This window comes from Strix aluco, chromosome 2 (assembly GCF_031877795.1).
Source record: "Strix aluco isolate bStrAlu1 chromosome 2, bStrAlu1.hap1, whole genome shotgun sequence".
Lineage (NCBI taxonomy): Eukaryota > Metazoa > Chordata > Aves > Strigiformes > Strigidae > Strix > Strix aluco.
This window is the reverse complement of record NC_133932.1, coordinates 8,779,449-8,800,253: the sequence shown is the minus strand read 5'-3', so window position 1 is coordinate 8,800,253 and position 20,805 is coordinate 8,779,449. Positions and strand designations below refer to the sequence as shown.

At 41.3% G+C, this 20,805-nt stretch overlaps 2 protein-coding genes across 28 annotated transcripts in view; one reads left to right on the top strand and one right to left on the bottom strand.

Moving 5' to 3' along the window:
* LOC141917559 (rap1 GTPase-activating protein 1-like) overlaps positions 1–20,805 on the bottom strand; it is a 65,586-nt gene that overhangs the window by 5,900 nt on the left and 38,881 nt on the right. For 13 of the 27 annotated variants that reach the window (XM_074810884.1, XM_074810954.1, XM_074810898.1 and 10 more), the window contains 3 exons: positions 17,902–18,028; positions 17,713–17,815; positions 11,984–12,217 (listed from right to left, as the gene is read on the bottom strand). In XM_074810884.1, the coding sequence (XP_074666985.1) occupies positions 12,096–12,217; positions 17,713–17,815; positions 17,902–18,028 (352 nt within the window). In that variant the 3' untranslated portion in view covers positions 11,984–12,095. The other 14 variants (XR_012621373.1, XM_074810936.1, XM_074810942.1 and 11 more) reach the window with 11 other exon arrangements.
* Positions 561–9,005, top strand: GSTK1 (glutathione S-transferase kappa 1). The gene is made up of 8 exons (XM_074810976.1): positions 561–770; positions 1,960–2,041; positions 2,826–2,954; positions 3,286–3,386; positions 3,795–3,830; positions 6,630–6,746; positions 7,274–7,367; positions 8,628–9,005. Exons 1-8 carry the CDS (start codon positions 705–707, stop codon positions 8,675–8,677), a joined length of 675 nt encoding a protein of 224 aa, XP_074667077.1. The 5' UTR covers positions 561–704; the 3' UTR covers positions 8,678–9,005.

Below are 20,805 nucleotides of genomic sequence, written 5' to 3'. Positions count from 1 at the left end.
CACCATGTGCTTCAGTGGGATACTGCAATATACTTGACAAGACTTTTAAATAAAAAGAAGGGACACAGACTTACAGATTGTTTGACTGATGTGTGTAACATAATACAAAAAAAAAAAAAAAAAAAAAGGATAATACAAAAAAGGAAAAACAGTTATTGTTTGCTTTAGATTGTAGCATTATAAAAAATCTTTAAAATAATGTCAGTGTATTTAGACAGAATGGTTTATAACTGCATGATTTTTCTGGCTAGCAACAATTTCAATTTGTCACCACAACTGATTAGTTTTCGGGGGGAATTTTTTAATTTTTTTAATTTTACCTACCCTCTGCAGGCTCCGGCAGGGACGCCGTGCTCCCGGGAAAACATGCTGGCCTGCCCTGCTGAGTCAGCGCCCGGGTTCCCCCCTCAGGAGCCTCCTCTGCTCCTGCCTCGCCATGGAGAAGGGCCCCGGCTGCCTCCCAAACCCCAGCTCCCGCCCCCACCCCTCCTCTTCCTCCCAAGCCGGGCTTCAAAGGAGAGACCGCAAGAAGAGAAACAGGCGGAAAGACAAAGAGAAGCCCGAAAGACCGACCGGGGCCTACAGCCTACAGGGGCGGGAGGGCGGCCAGCCCGCCTCCCTCCCGCGCCTGCCGAGGGCGGGAGGTGCCGCTGCCGCTGGGAGCGCTGGGTAGCGGCGGCCGGACGGGACGGGACGGGACGGGGATGGCGCGGACGCTGGTGGAGCTCTTTTACGATGTGGTGTCCCCGTACTCCTGGCTGGGGTTCGAGGTGAGGCGGAGGGAGGGTGTTGCCGGGGCGCCCCGCTGTTGTCCCGTGGTTCTGCGGCGGCCCGGGGCGGCCTCTCTGAGGCGGCGGGCCCGGGCGGTCGCTCCCGCCGCGGCCTCGCCTTCAGGAGGTGGCTGAAGGGCAGCTCCTCCGGCCGACCCGCGGCGCCTTCCCGCCTTGCTGCAGGCAGCGCCTTGCACACCTTTTGTTTAGGTTTTACTTTTATCTCACCTGTGAGGGGTATGTCGGTTTCTTCCTCACGGGTTGAAAACCGGGGACACTAAGGAAGCGTGTCTCGTCCTAATGGCAGCATGGCCTGTGTATTTGGGTGTTCTTCCTGAACATTTTGCTTTAGGGGTAGTTTTGATGTTTAACAAAGGCAAGTGTCCACTCATGAGCTTGATCTTTTCCCTGCTTAGACTTGGATGGTTGTTGAAGGTTAAACTTTTAGAACAATGCAGCAATATTATGCTTATGTCAAGAAAGATATTCTTTGTATATGTTAAAGCCAAAGGCATCCTTAATCAGAAGTAGATAGCCTTATTTGATCAAGGACATCCTAGAGCCATTAGACCTTGCAGAGGGTATATTGCCAACTTGGAAAGCAAACTCAAGGTCCATGAATCCTTAGCTGAACTGCCCTCATTCTAACACTAAAACTCACGCCTATAGGTCAAGAAGACCCTTGGCCAGGTGAAGACCCTTCCCCTGAGCATGCGTAGTGGTATAAGTATTGTCTCAGCAGTATTATAATTGTATGTAAATTACCAATCATCATAGAGAGGATGGACTTGGAAAATTACTAACTACAAGTTTTGTGTATAAATATAGTACGGAAAGTCCCGTTGGTGTGATTGATTTGTGGGAAGCTGCCAAGCACCTAGGCTTGTGCAACCCTAAAATAAATAAGCTATGTCTCTCCTGAGTGTGTGATTATTGACCTACTGCACACAGGGTGACAAATCTGCTTTTTGGACAACATAGTCATAATACAGATGTGGTCCTTTCAGTTTTTCTGAGATAAGAGTTCTCAGGCAGCATCCAGAAAAGGCTTTTAGGACTATTACTAGTATAATAGAAAATTATTTATCTGCAGTGTCTGTTTAATGCCTTAACTTACTGCCTAGCTGCACACAGCTCTATAGACATCTCCTCTGACTGTTAATACATTGCTACTTTTTTTATGTTGCAGGTGCTCTGCCGGTACCAGCACATCTGGAATATTGACCTGTGCTTTCGTCCAGCTTTCCTTGGTGGCATAATGCAAGCAACTGGTAGGCAATATGGGAAGATGAGCTCTGCAGGGAAATAACTTCTGTAGTAGGCCACTAGTGGGCGAGGTCTTGGTGAGTGCAGAGCCCACAGAGCCAGCTTTAAACTTTTGGCATCAATAACAAATAAACTATAGGACTGTGGAGCTCAGTAGTGACTGGGAAATTAGCCACAAGGAATTTCATACTGTTGCAACTACACAGCCACTGTTTGTGGGACATAGAGTCTATGCCAGAGTTCATCAGTTCTTTGGCACTCCACAGCAAATTATTACAGGATAACAATAATTATTATAGGATTATAATAATAATTTGATATGGAATGTTTTCCTAAAAGTTTTCTGTTGCGTTCAAACCAAAATTAATTTGTGGAACACTTGCAGTTTGTAATATGCATGAATGAACCAAGTATGCCATAAAATAGTACTTGTGGCCTTATTAGAACAGATTATTCACTGAGATTTATAAACCATGAGATTAACAAGTCTCTACATTTTTTTATCTGTGCATTAGTAGTTGTTTAGCTTAAAAGTCATCTGTCTGAATCAATATAAAGTCCTGCTAGGACATTTGTACCTTTGTTTAAAAATTATTCTGCTAACTTAAAGGGTTGATCTGTGCAAAAACAAATCATGTTTAAATCCTAGCATTATCTTTGGAAAAGCTGTGTATGTTTCAGTAAGCCAATAGGAAATTACACTCTTCCTTAGGCACATGTATACATGAGGTCTAATTTGTCCAGTTTTGTTTTGTCCTTGAAAATCTCAACACAACTTTTTCCTGAAAGGTAACAAACCCCCAGCAATGTTGCCAAAGCGTGCAGAATACCTGCTGAAGGATATAAAAAGGATGGCAAAATACTATCAAGTGCCTGTACAAATTTCAGAAAATGTCTTCCAACGTATCCTTGGTACAAGTAAGTAAGAGATTTAGCTGGTACCTTTCAACTCTAGCACTTCTGGTTCAAATTCACTGGTAAAGGTGAAGATGAATTCCCTGTCCACAGCCTCCTCCTGTATCTGTGAGCAAGTAAGTCTGTGCATTTTTAACCACAAAAGGAATTTCTGAAGAAATACTGTTGTGAATGATACTAGCATGGAAGATATTGTGAATCAACATGAGCTTTACTGTCTGGGGACTGTTACAGAGAAGATCACACTGTTCTTAAATAGCACTTGTGCAGACTGTGTCTGTTCCTGATCCTGTGCCTTGTTTCAGTGTGTTCTCTGTCTCCCCGCTAATTCCAGGCACTCTTGGGGCCATGCGCTTTCTCACAGCCATTGAGATGACACAACCACAATACTTGGAACCCTTATCTAGGGAGTTCTGGATACGTTTTTGGTCACAGGTCAGTATTTTGTGAAGCTAACTTCATCTTTTTTCTGTCACCCTTCCTGTCCCACTTTGTTCAAATGTGGAATTTGAGCAATAGAAAGGAAATGTCTTTTAATGAAAAGTCATAGCAGGAAACTTAAGGTCATAGTGGTTCAGGAGCCATTACAAGGAAAGAACTAGCTTAATTTGCCTTCTTTTAGGTATGTATGGTGAGGCCTGTGGGCTGAGTGGATCAGTAGTTAATATCAGAAAGCACTTAATACATTCCTAGGTTAGGTGACTTAAAAATTTTTCTGAGGAGATGAGAATTCTCTAGAACTAGATTTGGTTTTATTTCTATTTTCTTAGAAAACTTGCTTTCAAGTCCAAAGCTGAGCTTTTGTTCTAAAGTTCTGAATTACTTATTTTATTCTTTTACCAGCATGAAGATATCAGTCAGCCGGAGAACATATTGGCTGTAAGTGTCTCCTTTATGTTGGTGCTTCTGCGTTTCTGATACAGACTCTTATTGATGGCTTGGATCAGTAATAGACATGAAGACAGCTTAGTCAAATGATCACTTGGAGTTTTGAAAAATTTCAGCTAGAAAAAAGAGGATTTAATTTCCCTAGCAGCTCTGTTTGGAATGATATTTTTTTTTTTTTTTTTTGGTCATGCTTTGAATGACATTCAGAACCAGAAGCTCCTTTTTTGTTAATTCATGTGGCAAGATACCCAGGATGGACAATGAATTATCTGTTAATACTGGTTTATTAACAGTAGTAAAAGTATGAACAGTCTCCAGAATGCATTGAGGTTTTGCTGCTATATGAAATCTTCAGGTGAAATGGAACACTTCGGGGAAGTTGACTTTCCTTGGAGTGATGGAGCCAGGCTTTACTATTAAGTTCAGTACTGTATTGCCCTTTTACATGCTTAGAAATTGTACTCTTTTGGTGTATTGTTTAGATTTTGTTTATTGCAGTAAAAGCTGTAATGGCATGTAAGTTAGCACACCATGAGATCCTCTTTAAGGGCTCTCATTTCTACATTATTTTATTTTTTAAGTTCTTGGAATATGAAGAAAAGACAGGAATTGTCCGTGATTACTCTCTCCTATCCAACATCCCTATTTGAAACCTAGGGATGTCTTGAGTATTTGAAACCTAGCCTAGTCCTTGCACTTCGGCTTCATCTTTGTGTACCTTTTTTACCAGAACTTCAGCAAAGGTTTGCATTTTGCCTTTTCAAGAGGCAAGACTTGAAGGATATAATTAAACTGTGGTACATTAGCCCTGGTAGGCAGCTAAGCACCACACAGGCACTTTCTCGCTTCCCCCCACAGCCCAGTGGGACAGGGGAAGAAAAAAAAAAAGTGGGAAAACTTGTAGGCTGAGATAAGATTGCTAATAAGCAAAGGAAAGTGGAAGAAGAGAGAAAGAAAACAAAACAAACAAGTGATGCAAAGGCAATCCCTCACCACCTCCCACAGGTAGACTGATGCCCAGCCAGTTCCCAAGCCAAAGGTGGCTAACCTCCCTAAACCCCCTCCTCAGTTCTTACTGCTGAGCATGATGTTATATGGCCTGGAATATCTCTTTGGTTAGTTGGGGTCATCTGCCTCATTGTGTCCTCTCCCAACATCTTGTGTACCTCCAATCTATTCTCACTGGGGAGGGGGTGGGCGAGGAGAGTGAGAAACAGAAGGTCTTGACACTGTGCAAACACCATTCAACAATAATTAAAACATTGGTGTGTCATCAGCATTGTTTTGGTCACAGATTTAAACACAGAACCACAGGAGCTGCTGTGAAGAAAATTAACTCCATCCCAGCCAGACCCAGTACATAAATAGATACAGAAAGTCATCACATAGTCTCTGAATCCATTGTTACGTAAATAAAGATAAAGCAAGGACATGTAGAACATCAGAGGAACAAAGTTCATACTGATAAAGCCTGCTCTGTGTAATTTAGTCCCTGTCTGGCGGTCTGTTCGGCAAGGCAGAGGTAGGCCTCTCCTTGTTTGCTTGTGTCTGTCTTTAGTCACCCCTGCAGCAAGTATTAGACTTTCCTCTCTTCGGGAGATACACCGTCCAAGGGTGGGTGAGGGGTCCCAACCCTTTCATCTGAGTCTTTATTAGGTGAATTTGTTTTACACATCAATTAGAAAAATGGAATGTTGTTTACTTGATACAGTTTCTTAGTATTTTTTTACTTTTTCAGTCAGCAGTACCTTCACATAAATTACTATAGAAGCAATGTATAGTCTTTGAATCCTGCTCCAGTGCACTTAAATACCCCTTCTGCCCTAGAATGGTGAGGACCAGATGCTATGTCTGTGTAAATATTGCAGTCTAAACACTGTGGCTACCAAGCATACACAGCATTTTGTTCTACTCCAGTGCTACACTTGTTTATCTCCTGTTCAAGCAGAGTCAAAAAGAGCTCTAATCTCCCTGATGTGGAAGTAGAGAATGTACAAGAAAATGTGGAAGCTAAATGAAAAAGTGATTGAGAGAAAGAAATAAAAAATCATTAACACTTGCATGTGCAGGATTACTGGTCCAGGTGCAATACTGTAAGCATTTTAAAATTTTTTTTAAAGAAAAAAAAGGGCATGTCATTCAGGTAGATGGCATGGAAGCTACCACTTCTTGTGAAATACTTTATTAACTAGGTACTTGCAACTTTGATGTTACCCAGTAAACATTGGACCTTTACCTTTGGCCACTATTTCACTCCTGTGTGGCCAAGGCACAGAGGAGGCTAAAAGATCCAGCAATAACACTAGCAACTGGTTAACCTCTGTGAATTATAGTCTCTTTCATGCAGTATCACTTACAGATCCTGTGTGGCCACCTTTGTCATACAAACTGGTTTTGTCTTGGCAGTCTTGTACAGTAAGATTTTCTTTTGCAGGACAACAAATTTTTTTTTGGTAAGTTATCTGATAATTTATTGGATCAGAGGTTAAACTTAGTATTCACCTTTTTTTTTTTTTTTTTTTTTTTTTTTCTGTTTAGGAACTCCTGAAAAAAAAAGTTCGTATTTGGGGCTTGGAAGTTTAAAATATCCCTTCTACTTTGTATCTGAGAGTTGATAAATGATGAATGGGTTGGGATTACAGCAAGTCAGTGGTGCACGTGCTTCATGGGTATTTTGTAATTTTTTTGGTAGTAAACCTTGGGTGGTAATACTGACAATTAAATTAATTAGACCATACTAGGAATTAGAGTATTTAGTAGAGTACTCTTAATTATATCATCTTTTCTCAGGTTGCCAGACAGGCTGGGCTATCATCAGAGCTCACCCAGAAGCTAGTAGAAATGATTTCAACCCCTGCGGTGAAGAACCGACTGAAAGAGACAACAGAGGAGGCAATAAAATACGGGGTGAGATGCTTCCAATGCTATTTGGTATCACAGCTATGCATTCCTTCCCTATTAACAATACTGGGAAGCAAGGAACAATGAAGGTGATGATTAGAAAGCACTGTATAGACCATCTCTCTTAGGTGGTCTTTGCTTTTTGAACATGTGAAAGCTGTACCACTGTTGCTGGTAGTTTTATCTCATTGTCTCTGGGAAGCCAAGGTTGACCCATTCACCTCATTGCAGCTGGACAGCAAGGATGGGGAGCTACAGGACCAGTGCTAAGAGATACCATTTATTGCTACTTGACATAAAACTCTGGATTTATCAGGTTGCTTTTTTTGCTCCCTCAAAATGGGCACAGAGGCTCTGGAGAGTCCCCTACTGTTCTCATGGCTCCATTAGACTCATCTTTAAGAATGAAGAAGGTGAAAAGAAGGGGAGGAAAAAAGTCTTAAGTTACTGCTTTTTATTCCTGAAGATTGATCGTGTGGCTGCAAAAACTTCTCTCATTGTAACACTCTCTTTCATCTCCATGGTCTCAATAGGCATTTGGGATACCTGCTGTTGTGGCACATTTTAAGGGGGAACCTCATCTCTTTTTTGGCTCTGATCGTTTAGAGCTGCTAGGCAGCTTTATAGGTGAGTATACCTAATAACATCACTTTTGGTTTCATGCTTTCACCCTCTTTTAATGAAATATGTCATACAGCTAAATAAAACACTCTTAAGGTCTTTCAAATATTAAATATGTTGGGTATTCTTCTCACGGGATGAAACTGCTCACCAGAACATATCTCAGAACAGTTAGAGTGACCAAAGATGTAGTCCTTTTCCAAACAAGAAATAACTTGAGTTACATCCCCTCTCAGTATGTTCCAGGGCTTTGTGCTCCATATTCCATTCTCAACTTACTACTAAAACTCTTCAGTTTTCAAAATGTCCATATTTAACCTTTTGGTAGTGGGCATTAGGTCTTGACTAAGATTAAGACTATGGCTGATACTGCTTTTTTTGTAGGTTCAACATTTTCATTTTATATCTGTTCTTCCTTAATAAAAAGCACATTATCACAGCTCCCCAATCCATAACTTGTAATTGCCTAACTACACAACTTTTTAACAGATACTCACATACTGACCATCCTTCTTTTCCTTTTCCTATTAATAGAATACAAACTTTAAATTTTTAAAGAGAATCAGAATAGGTTGTGATAACTTGTAAAACTCCGTCACTTTTACATGAGTTAGAGGGCATTTGACTATTGATCTCAAGATCAATATGCACATAATTAGGTCTGATGCATTTCCTGAAAAATGCCAGCAGAAAATCTTAGTGTAAATTAAAATTAATCTAGGCTTAAATAGAAGGGATTTTTTTTGAGTTTTTTTTCTGATTGGGTTTCTGATTCTATAAAAATATTCTTGATGAAAATGAGAGTGAGGAAGATGAATACCCAACATCCACTACCATAGTCATTAATTGATTCCAATTAGGAAATTGGAATGTTACGTTCTGGTTTCTAGTCCCAACTCCCAACAGACTGTCCTTCTGTTTCTCTGACTCCACAGCCTTCCACCCCTTTTCCTTACCCGCAGCCCCTCAAAAAAGGAGTCCTAAAAAGAATTGGCTTCACCTTCATGTGGAGTGCCCCAGACCTGCAGAATCTCTCATCTGCGACAGAGGAAAATAATTCTGTAGAGCTTCAGTTGTGACTAGACAGTGAAAGATTTATGGAGCTGGCTGAAGCATGCCAAACAAGATATAAATCTGTATTCCATCATCAGTAGTTGCCCTTCAAAAGAAGAGTAGGAACAGTCATCCTACTGAAGAAATGTGACTGGCCAATCACTTATATGTATTACATTTTAACTTTCTCTTTTGTGCTGGTTTGTCTTGCAGGTGAAAAGTGGCTGGGTCCAGTTCCATCAGTTCCAAGCCCCAAGATGTGAAAAGTCCTGGGGAAATATATAAGACTGAAAATATATATGTACATGGTCAATCTTGAGTGATTATCTGAATGTATCCCATTTTATGGCTTTCTCACCCTCAACAGCTAATTTTACAGCTCAGTCTCATCTCTAATTACAAAGAATTTTGAGGCTTGCCAGTAGTACTAGTCTGGTGAGGTCTTTACCAATACCAGTGTGCTTCTTTTCTTTCAACAGATTAATGATTAACATTAAATATTTAACTTCTTGCAGATTAATCATTCTTCCCTGATTAGTTCTCTTTCTCTTCCCCTAAAAGCATGAGGATTAAATTGTTACGGGACTGTGATCTCTGGATTTCTCATATCTTCCTGCTTGTCCTTTAGAAACACACACACATACAGCCTAAGAGAAGCTGGCCACATTCTCCTTTTATTTTAAGTCTAAGGTACAACATAGACACTAGAAGCACTGAACAAGGCATTCATGCTTCCTTTTACTCTGCAGCATGGCAATTGGAGGGGACACGAGAGAGAAGCATGGAAGAGAGAGGGACAATTCAAGCCCAAAGAAAAATCTAGGGAAACAAGTATTTCAGAAGGAACTGTCCCCCTCCTGAACAGTACTTTATACACTTTGTTCTCAGTGACTGACATTTGAGGAGGCTGCCACATGCATTCTCAAGCACCAACCAGACCTTGCAGGGGTTCTTAATGAATGCCAGTTTTACAGTAATGTCTGTGGAGGACAGTGGTGGACACCATGTAAGTTTAGTTGGTAACTAAACCAGACTCTGTTTTGCTTCCTCAAGGATGGCCTAATTGCTGCCTATCCAAAGGTGATTTGGATGTGGTTATGAGGGACTTACCATATAGTCTGCAGAGAGAAAGATATGCAAACAATAAAATTAATAAATTTCACACTGAAATAGTTTGAACCTGGCTGTGTATTTGCTGAATTGGAATAATGCACTTGAATTAATTTGATTCGTAGGAGGCTTGATTTTTCAGTGATTCCTGGCTGTCTCTGACGCATCACTAAAGGAAGCAAAAGAATTCCATCCATCAGCAGCTAGAATTCCATTTTTTGTCTCTTTCTGAACTTTAAGGTAAAGCATATTCATGCTTGTTCACTTGAACAGCAAATCCTGGAACAAAGCATCAGAAAAAAAATTGTATCCTTCACGTTCTTACAGCTGCAGGTGTTGTGGGAGTATCATTTGTTCCACCATTTTTCTTTCTTACACCTTTCAGCTCTTCAGGAAATACCCTATATTTTGAGTACTCCTTCCTCCTTTCCACCAGTGCACCCATTAGTCTTTGGGCAAATCCAGCCTGGAATTCAAGGAAATCTTTGTGAGATGTAAGAGGCTATGTTCATTTAGGAGTTAGAATGACAGGGAAGTTACTGTGTATGTGGATGCTGTAGGTTTCTTTGAGTCCCTTGAAGCCACGTTGAAAAATTTTTTTACCACTTCCCCCCCGCCCCTGAAATTTGCTAGTCTCCAATCTGTGCTGTCAAACTGATTCTGAGGTTGTGATAAAATGGAATGACTTTGAAACATCACCCCAGTGACCTGGAGCCACTGCCATAGGCAGTCCTGCCTCAGAAATGGGTCAAATGCACTTTTGTGGAGGTAATGAACTCTAGTGGGGAGGTGGTGCAAGGAACATCTTGAAATAATCTCATGGTGAAAGCCAGGGCCTCATGAAACTTTATCCCTTGAACCAGCTTGACTGAAAAAAAACCTCAGCCTTTGTGACAAAACATTGATTTGGCAGATGGACCAAATGAGATGGATCTTATAGACTACTATGTATTTCCCAAAATGATCTAAAGGCCCTTAGACCTACTTGAAATCAGTGGAAATGAAATGCTCGAAGCCTTAGGTACTTAAACACTACTGAGAAGGAAAATCCAAACTCAGGATTTTCCTTACATCACTTATTGCCTGTGGTAACCACTAGTAAGTGGTTACAGCCTTTGCATTGTTATTGGTGAGTATGCATATTGTCACAATTCTGGCTGCATACCTACTTGGAGCAAAATTTGCCTGTTTGGGAGCAGAGCTGTGAGGAAGTTGTGCCTCTTCTTTAGGCAGCCTTACTCCTGTGTTACAGACCTGATCATGAGCACGAGCTCTTGGTGGATGCTCTGGTGATTACCGCAGTAAACACTGGCAGCTACACTGTCATTCTCAGCACTAGTCTGTGGCATAGCATGAGTTGAAGTAGTCTCAGTGCTGAGTACCAGCTGCTTTTACCTGACTTGCCTTTCTGATGCACTGTGTCAGTCTGCTGCAACACCAGTGGCCACCACTGCATGGAGTTGGAGCTGTTTGTCTGACTGCTCTGAATGCCACCAGGCAGCTAAAAGCTGAGCATTGAAAAAACACTGAGGATCTAAACAGTTGTGTTGTTTTACCAGGCACAAGGCAGATGCTAAGTGGTCATAAGAACTGCCAGCTATTTAGGAATAGCTGGCAGAATTTCATTCCATAAAGATAATACCTCTTCTATTTAGCTGTATACCAAACCAGTTCCTGAGAGCCTCACATCTGCATCGCTTTCAAGGTAGCATGCTGTTTAGCTGTCAAGCCAGAGAAGATACTGGGTAAGGAAAGGGACTTTGAGCCAAAAAAAGACTCAGTGACGCAGGCAAAACTGGACTATGAATTCTAGGGAACAAACTTTCGAGTTGCGTTCCCCTTTGCTCTATTATAGACCTCACCAGGAGATCTAGTCCCACTTCCCATGTCTGGAAAAGCTGTGAAACTGGCGAGACGTGGGTCCCACCAATGCTAGGCTGAAAGCAAACAAGCAAGCATAGAGATAGGCACAAAGTCACAAAATAAGCAAAAGAAAGTGGTTCAGTAAAATAATGAAACCATAGGAAGCAAAGGATAGGTGCAGAGAAAGCTAATTTGCATAAATTGCATCTGAGCGAAAGAAACCAAACAATGAAAGAAAGAGAATAAACCAGCATAGATTAGGGCAGAGAGAGGTGTCTCAATGGGAACTGCTGTTCCCTGAGAGGCAGCAGGCAACCAAGAAAGGCAGAGCTGAGGTCGATTAAACAGCCCAGAGTCAGCCAGCCATGGAAGATCATTTAGGGAAGAAGGTACAGGATTAACTATTTACTGTGAAGCCGCACAATACTTGCTGCCCTCTTTCAGCGAGGCCAGGCATGGCCCAGGGGCCTGCCTCCACCCTGAACCACCGGCCTACTGCACTTCTCCATGTCTGTTACCTGTGCTCCTCACCCGGTGTGCACCAAGACAGTCCTCCAGCGGTGACCTCACACGCAGCACAAAATGGAGGCCTGCAGAACAAGGCAGTGCTTTAACCTTCCCCTGCAAGCACCTTCTTATTGTCCTTTCAATCCTCAGCAAGCAAAGCCTCCTAAACTCTCTCTTTTTTCCTCCCATCCTTATCTCTGTTTAAGTGAGAAAGAAACATTTTCTTAAAGCACTTACTGGATTATGGTGCTGAGCATCTGCTTTGCTGCGTTTTCCTTTTCCAGTGGAGCCAGCAACACTGCTGGAAGGAAGCAACCTGCTTCCTAGAAGGGAACCAAGCACAGAACAATAAAGAAATAATCAAGAGGGTATCCCAGGAGCTGCACACATAGCTGGTTTTACCACAAATTTTTCACAGATGTGTGGCTCATCCACAGGTAAGAGTGAAAGGAAGGTATCTACACCCAACTTGACTAACGTTAACCTTGACCTACTTATTCCAGCTTGAAACACAAGGGAAATGACTACCTGGCTTTCATTTCACTCAAAAAAATCATTGGGCACTGGTTCCAGACTGTGTTTCAATGCCACAGCTGTTCCAGCTATAGCTTCTTGCCTAAAGCTATATCTATAGCTATCTAATGCGTAATGAAGGCATTCTCCAAATTTCCCAAATGTTTCCATCAGTCCCATTTCCAATGTCTGTATCAGTCTACTGTTACACACAAAAAATAGTTTAAAATAATACAGCAGGTTCCAGTAGGGAACAGTGTCATGCAGCCGAGCTAAGAAATGCCATTGCTGAATAGATCTGTGCAACCTGAATGCCTTATCCTTCAGAATACACTTCGTGAAGCAGAGTCTGATCTTATGTTCTCACAGCATTTCTCTTCTTTGTCCTCCCTCTGTCCACTCTCTTAAGATTCCCACATCTGACTTCAGGGTTTAAGGAATTTGCCTGTCATCACATATCAACACCATGGCAAAAACAGGGAAGAAATACTTTGCAAAATCCACAAACTTAAAACATTCTCTTGCTTTCTGTAATCATCTTATATTCACCATACACATTTCACAAGAAACGAGTATGTAATGTAACAGCCCTGTTCCTTACACCATTCTAATTTATTCTTAGGCAACCCTCCACCATATGCTCTAAGGATGGTTTGAAAGTATTAAATATTTTAATTTCATAAATAGTATTGTTTCTGGAAGTTTATGTATAGCTGTATTGCTATACATAATACAGTAAGTTATATGTATAGCAATATATGTTATATATATAGTACAGTAAATCTGTGTTATAACTTTTAAAATGGAAAGAGTTTGAATTAAAGAGTTGGTGTCAGGGTGGAATGTGCTAAGGGGGCAGGAGGTGCAGATGAATTATGTTGATGGCATACCTATCCTCCATTCAATCAGGAAAGTTAAGCAAGCTGTAAAATTCAGCTCATGCAAGACGGTAAGCCAAGATGATCTTCACGGGAACATTTTTTTCTTTTTGAACTACCCATGATCATACCAATATTTTCTAGGGAACAGATGAGATGCAACTGTGTTTCAGCAGTTTTTCAAAGGTATCACCTTTCCCAGTTTCATGATATAATTTAAAACTCTGAGGTTTAAAAACAAAACTGGTAAATCAATACCATTTGTTGCTGAACTGTGGTTTTAAACAACATGAATTTGCAGTACCAGGGTTATTCTCTGTTTTGTATATATCCCAGCTCCAATACTTTAAATATGAAAAATTTAAATATGATGTAAGTTTGTAGGTACTAACTGAATAACAACACATCTAAAACAACTATGCATATTAACTAACCTAGAAGTGTCTTCAAGAAAGTGTTAAAGAGGGTTATAGCGGAATTTATATCCTGACCTTGAGGCTAGGGGGAAGTCACCTCTGCCTCATGTGATATGCACTGGCATATAAGACATGTTAGTGCTTTAAAGCCAACTCAGAAAACAGCAGTTTTGGCAATGGCAGTTCTCTATATCTTTATCTAGTTCTGGCAGCATAATGACCACAGGCTGCTGCCACTTTCTTTTTCTTTTCTGTAAGTTTGCTCTCTCACTCTGAATGGCAAATTGGAGAATCCAAGAACGTGTACATGGATTAGAAATTCTAGAATCATTCAGCATAAGATCCAGACTTGCAGTGGGCATCCAAAATGTCTTAGGTTTCTTCATAAAGAATCAGTTTAGTCTGATTTTACGCATTACATTAACTGTGGCTGAATAGTTACTGTATAGCTCACTAAAGGGCAAAACTAAAACACCTGGATGTCTCTCTGTGTTCTGAGGTGTTTGCTTTCAGTTTAGCTTAACTCTGGCATTTCTTCAGTTTATTATGCTTGGTGCTGAATAATTACAGTTCTTCCCTGTTGCACAGATTAACCCAAATTATCAATGCTCATTTAAATGTAATTTTGTCTAGGAACATTAACATGTATTGCCACATTTGATCTTTTGGTAATTAGCCTTCTGTCAGGACTGGCTGTAGTAAGTAAATAGAAAACTTTGTAGTATTTGGAAAAATCAGAATAAATATATCATGCGTGGTTTTTTCCCTAAAATTTTAAGCACAACAAATTCCTCTTAATCCTGTCTTCTTCTAGCTCAAGAACTGTCAGAATTTCTGGAAAATAAAATTTCAAGAATTTTGAAATTCCTAAGGACAAGATTTCACTTTGTGCTTAGAAAATGCAGGCTCAGCTCTGCTACCTCACGTACCTCACACACACATGTAACACCTTTTATTTCCTTCCTCTCTGCCCCTTCATCTATTACCACAAACACATTCTAAATGGTGTGGATGGTGACATCATCAAGCTTGCTTACTGCAATCAGCAATGGCACTCAAGACTGCATCTCAATCATTCTGTGATTCTACAGTCTCCTGATTAGGTGAGTGTATTTCAACTAGTCAGAAAAGTATCCATTACATTTATCCCTTTCAACCATGGCTCTCCTAGCATTAATCAGAAGTCCGTATACAAACCTGCATGTTTATTAGTGTACCTTCATATATATTTTTTTTAAAATCTCTGTACTGAAGATACAAGAGCGGATATGGTACAGCAAAAAATCATCACTCCTGCAGGGTGCTGCTGTCTTACCATGCCAAGGTACTGAGAAACCACAGTGAAAGTTTTGCAGTGTCAGTATCAGATTACTGCCATTGGCAATGGAGTGTATAAAACCTAAAAATTATGTTGAACTTTACATCACATTCTCTGTAATGATTATTCTCAGTGATGTATATTAATGATGTATATACCTGTGGGACAATAAGAAGTCAGCAGATAGGGAAACTGTCTGGGAAGAGCAGCAGAGGCCACTGGAAAGCAGCCCTGCTTCCAATATCCGTCACAAAAGGGGAACAGCTAGGCTGAATAACCTAGCACTCTTCTGCTTGAGAGCATATAGAGTCAGCAGCTTTTCCCCAAGGTGGCAAGCTGAGAGCTCAGAGCGCGCTGGGCCTGTACTATCATCCTAGGACTTGCACTTGGATGTGAACTTTCATAGCTCAGGTACAGCTCGAGGATCCAGTGGGATTTTCTGGCAAGGGAAAGAATGCAGGAAGGAAAATGGTCCACGAGTAAAGGGGTAAAAGGAGAGAGAACACAAGCAATGTAATAGAAGTTTGTAGTGGATCCCTTCCACTGGGCTTTACGTGACGCAGGTAGATGGGAGTGATAAGTGGATTTATGGAAAGATCACACTTGGATTAAACTATTGGCCATGGCAGGGGAGGCATAACAGCACTGTTAAAAACAGCACTGCATTATGTCTGTGCCTGGGAGCGCTCTCAGAGAAACAGAGGGCAAGGGGAACTGCACTTACCCACAAGGTCAAAAGGAATGTGAAGTCTTTTATTCGATGACAACAGAATTTCTGACAGTCAAGCAAAACAAACTAGTTTGCATTTACACTAAATTTCTGCTCCCACTAATATTTCTCATCACAAGTAAACACAAGCTGTTTGTTCACTTTTGACAGGGATCCATCTTTCACACCTGCCTGGTCTCAGTGCAGTGCCACAAAGGCAACAGGAATGAATACAGCTCAAAGATTTGTGAGGGGAGCTGCGACCTGCTCAGGATACCACCAGACCTGTGGAAATGGTAGCCTGGATAATGCCATGGTGATACTGTGAAAACCCTCACACCACCAGGCACAAAACAGCCTTTATGGTGTCATTTCCAGATCCCTCTAAAAAGAGACAATTTCACGGTGGTGGGCCTCCTGGTCTTAGAGTATTTATTTATCACTCTTGCTCTGAGCTGATGACACTCTCTTTCTAGCCTTCAACACACATATCTACAGAAGCTCATTCCCAGCTTCTGCCTCTTAATAGCAGCTCCTTAGCTGTCTTCTGCAGTAAAGGTTCCTGACATGATGTTTTTTCATATCATCACATTTAACACCTTTATGTCTCTCCCTCAGGACAGGCAGGCTCTGTATGTAGCATCCCATTTCCTAATTATAGCATACCACATGGCTCTCTTCTTTCTCTCCACTTGTTTCCCTGTTCTTCCAGAGTTTCAATACCAGCCCCTTAGGTTCTCTTGTGCCTCTATGTATATAAGCACTTATGCTGTGAGTTGTTCTGCAGAAGTGGAGAAATCTTAGAGAACATCTCAGAGGTCTCTGCAGAACATCTCACAGTATCACATCTTCATTGCTGTTGCTAAGATACAGGCAATATTAAGCAGGGATCTGATGGCCACTTTTGATATCTCAGACAGGGCTGCTGCAGAGATTGAGAGACCTATAGAGTCTTCAGGTAAACTGGCTTCACTTTCTGACCCTTGTAATCTTTTTCAACAGTCCCTTTGCACACAATTCCTATAAAGATTTCACTGTTCCTTCCAACCAACTCTCTTCCTTGCCATTCACATAATCTCTAGTATCTCTTACCATCTCACCCTGCTTCTATTCCAGAATCTTTTAGCAACAAATGTTAAGTTTTGCCTTCCACAGTTCCTAATGACTTCCAAATCTCAAAAGCTTAGTCTTTTCAATCATACTTTCCCAAAATCTTACACAGTCCTTTCAACCTCGTTCTCAGAAACAGACTGAAACCGATTTACATTTTCCATAATTTTAGCTTTAGGCTGATGCTCAACAAGAAATGCTTCAAATCCAAACCAGTTCATTTTAACAAAGTGAAACACAGCTGCAAACAGGGTCTGAGATCAGGGCAGCTGATACATCCTCAACAACAATACTGCCATAATTCTGCCTGCTATGGGAGCAAAGCTAACTTCTAATAACTATAATCATCTCTGCACTGTCAATGGATCTGAACTTAATCAACTACCTCAACTTTAACCAGTTACTACACTAAGAGCCCAGACTTGGCAGTCAAAAATCTCAGTGCAGGTTAGCTACCTTCTCAGGAGCACGCTGCTGTGTTCAGGAAGCACTGTTTCTCTAGTTCCCACATCCAAACTATCTAGTTTGTAAAGAGGTATGGGCACTGCATTCAGAAAAACAACCACTGAGATACATGCTCTCCATAGAAACACATAAACACATTCATTCTTTGCAATCTACTGTAACACCTTCTGCAGTGTGTACAGCACTATTTCACACTACTGAAACACACTTCCCCTCCCATTCTCTCCCCATTAAAGTCTGCAGGCCAGCTTCTCTCCCCATTACTCTGAGCTCATCATCTACCCATGCTTCTCAAATATTAAGTATAGCATACAAAAGATTTTGCCAAACAAATGTGGCCCAACCTCTCATATTCTTCTAGAAGCATAAGCAGATGATTTTTTTTTTCTTTTTTTTCTTTCTCTTTTACCTGGTGAGCTGGAAGTACTGGGTGTGCAGTCACTCTCATCCAGCCACATACTCTGAATCACTGAATCCTGTTTTGGAGTGCTCTCAAGAGAGCACATCAGCTCCTGGAGAGGGCAAAGAAGACGTGTTTTAATAATGGACTTGGTAAAATCAGGGAAGGTAGCCTGTTTGTTAGAGATCATACACCCACCCTGTCATTCTCCTCTTCCTCAGATGTTTCATTTTCCCTCAAAACACTACAACAACTGCTTACACTGGATGAAGAACGTGAGAACGGCTGCATCACACAGTATCCTGAAGTCTGACTCCTGAGCAGTCTGTGAAATGCAAGCATTCAACATCATCATGCTTATTGTTACACACAGACTTGCACTTCTTGTGACACAGCGTTATTATATAGCAGTCAGAAACAGTTAGAAGAAATTATTCATCCACAACTAGTTTTTCCACCTAGGAACAGAATTCAGGTGAACTGGCTTGCTTTCCTTAATTTCTAGTTGCTACTTCATTTAGTAGAAACACCACTTCTTTCCATTCTGGATGAAAGGATAAGACTAACTGAATTTCAAGTCACAAACCTAAGTGTCTTAAAGCAGAGTGAGTCGAACCACCTGTATTTAAGCAGTGTTTACCTCTAGTCATTCATTAAAATCTACAGATGCCTTCATTTTAGAGATCAGAGATTTCAGGAGCCTAAATACAACATGATAAGCTGTTAGGGAAGGCACCACCCCACTTAGGCCACCCATTCCCACAGCCACTCTCATCCTATCATGTTTGGTCTTAGGTGAAATTCCAAACAGTACAAGGGGACTATAAAAGCACATTTTTCATGTCATAGAGTTTATAAACTGTTACTGCTGTGTTTCTGGACAGCTGTAACAGGAGGAGTCAGGAATGCATACAGACTAACCTGTATTATAGAATGGTTAACTAAGAAAGTTTAAGGAAGCAGTGGGGAGGTAGAAACAAATTACTGAGATCTGCATTATTGTAGAATGTCTCAGTGCCAAACTATTTAGGATCAAGTGCCAAGCTCTTGCAAAGACAGATCAGAACCCTCCTCCTGCTTACAGGTAGGAACCTAAGTCAGGATGCTCATCCTGGTGATTTTGCATGTGCCCAGTTGCCAGCAGACGGGCTCCTGTAGGTCCATCCCTCCAGACCTTTAGCTCCCACAGGGTCATTACAAAGGGAACATTCAAAGCAACCTGTATTGGATCACTTTCTCAAATGTTATGGACACTGAGGTAGCCTGCTGCATGTTTCATAGCTGTCAAGAAAGTCCCTTAAGGTCAGCTTCTCCCAGCACAGAATCTGGGATCCACTGCTTGCAGTCTTCTAGTAGAAAGAGCAGTCCATGAACCTGACACTTAAAAGGTGCAAGGTGCACTGTGCATGTAAGCCTAACAATTTATGGCGAAATACTCACTGCCTCCACAAGAGACCAGCCAATAAGAAAGAGATGAAATGCTTAAAAATGTTAAGAAACCCAAAAAATCTAAGAGAGGCAAGAAAGATAAGACACCTTTAACATACTAAATATATTTATTCCTTCAGAAACACTGCAAAATGTGGCCAGTCTTGACCTACAAGCAGTAATGAAACCTAAAGTCCCAGGCATATTACATGCCAGCATGCAACAGGGAGAACAGTAAAGATAGGGCCAATATAGGCCAAAGATATTTCCTCAGGAGATTAGGAAATATATTTTGGAGGAAATGAAGGCCAACATGCTTCTCCCTTGACAGAGCAAATCAATAACTTGAATTTAAGTGAGCTGGGACCTAGATTTCCACAAATATCTCCTTCTCACATCCTTCCTCAGCAAATTTCTCCATCCTCATTCTCTGCACTGCACTTCCTGAACTATGTCATCCAAAGGCACTAGAGACAGAGGTGAAAACATGTTCTTCTGCTCTTGCCTTCTGCAGGCCAAGCTGTTCTCTTCTCGCTCATCTGAGGGGAGGGGAGGAGAAGGGGAGGCACTCAGGGTGGCCTCCTTTCCCCATCATTAGCAGAGGTTGGTTCAGTGTCTGCTGACCGGGCAATGAGAAGGGCATAGAGCCAAAATGCTCCAATAGGAGTTATCTGTCCATCTCCCTTTCCCAGGATTCCTGCTCCAGGAACTGCCAGTGGAGCGTTACTTGGTGCCACTTGGTCTCTCCACAGTCCTTGAGGTCCTCTAAGTAAGTTCATGTTCCTCTTAGCCAGGACTTTCATTTCACCCCAAAAGTCTTGCCAGTATCTTCAGTGAGGTAACCAATGACTGAGTAGCATCCGATCCACTCCTGATTGGCTTGATGTTCCCACTCAGATGTGTCTGAGGAGGGAAAACACACACACAAAAAACCCATGTACTTTTCCTAGGATATGGACATACACAGTACAGTGCTTGATTTTTCAGATGCAACCCAGAAAGCCGTCTGATCCTGAGGAGTTTTGCTACTTGGTTACTTAAGCTGGGTTCATTCTTTTGAGTCTGTCCCTTGGGAAGAAGGATTATTTGGAAGGCTACCTGGACAGTAGAGCAAAAAACTAAGGACAATTGTCCCTGCATGTGGGAGAGAAGACACTGTTAGCCCGAGTGAACAATACGGTTTCATGGATTGCAGGCTGATCACTGCAGAAGGGTGTGCTGGAAATCAACATGCAAGGACAGAAAGTAAGTGCTGGTTTATCTCTACTATAAAAGAATTCATCTATTATTTATGTGTTCCCTTTGCATTTATTTCCAGGTTGGTTTTAGTAGAACAGAGATGAAGAGTGTGATCACTCAAATCTGGAATCTGAAATGATTATTTAAGACCAGCAGCAACATGCTGGACATTTTTGTGATAGAGAAATTTCCTGTTATGCTACTCCCTGGAGAGAACCAGGAGTGGACTAATGACACACTACCAGGGATAAGATTTTTAATATGGGCTGCGGAAATTACTCTAGACCCTGCTGGAACTCTTTCTGCATTAGAAATATGCTTACATCATGATCCTGATTTGTGGTCCCAATATTAACGAACAATACTATTTCAGTAGAACTTCAGTAGAACTGTCTCTGAGACAGACTGTTAGAATTACACTCCTAGCCTGTTCCT

What these genes read in the sequence shown, in the direction of transcription:
- GSTK1 (XM_074810976.1), top strand. Translation starts at nt 705, where the DNA reads ATGGCGCGGACGCTGGTGGAGCTCTTTTACGATGTGGTGTCCCCGTAC. An exon ending in ACTCCTGGCTGGGGTTCGAG is followed by an intron (nt 771 to 1,959) that starts GTGAGGCGGAGG and finishes TTTATGTTGCAG; the next exon opens with GTGCTCTGCCGGTACCAGCA. An exon ending in GGATACGTTTTTGGTCACAG is followed by an intron (nt 3,387 to 3,794) that starts GTCAGTATTTTG and finishes TTCTTTTACCAG; the next exon opens with CATGAAGATATCAGTCAGCC.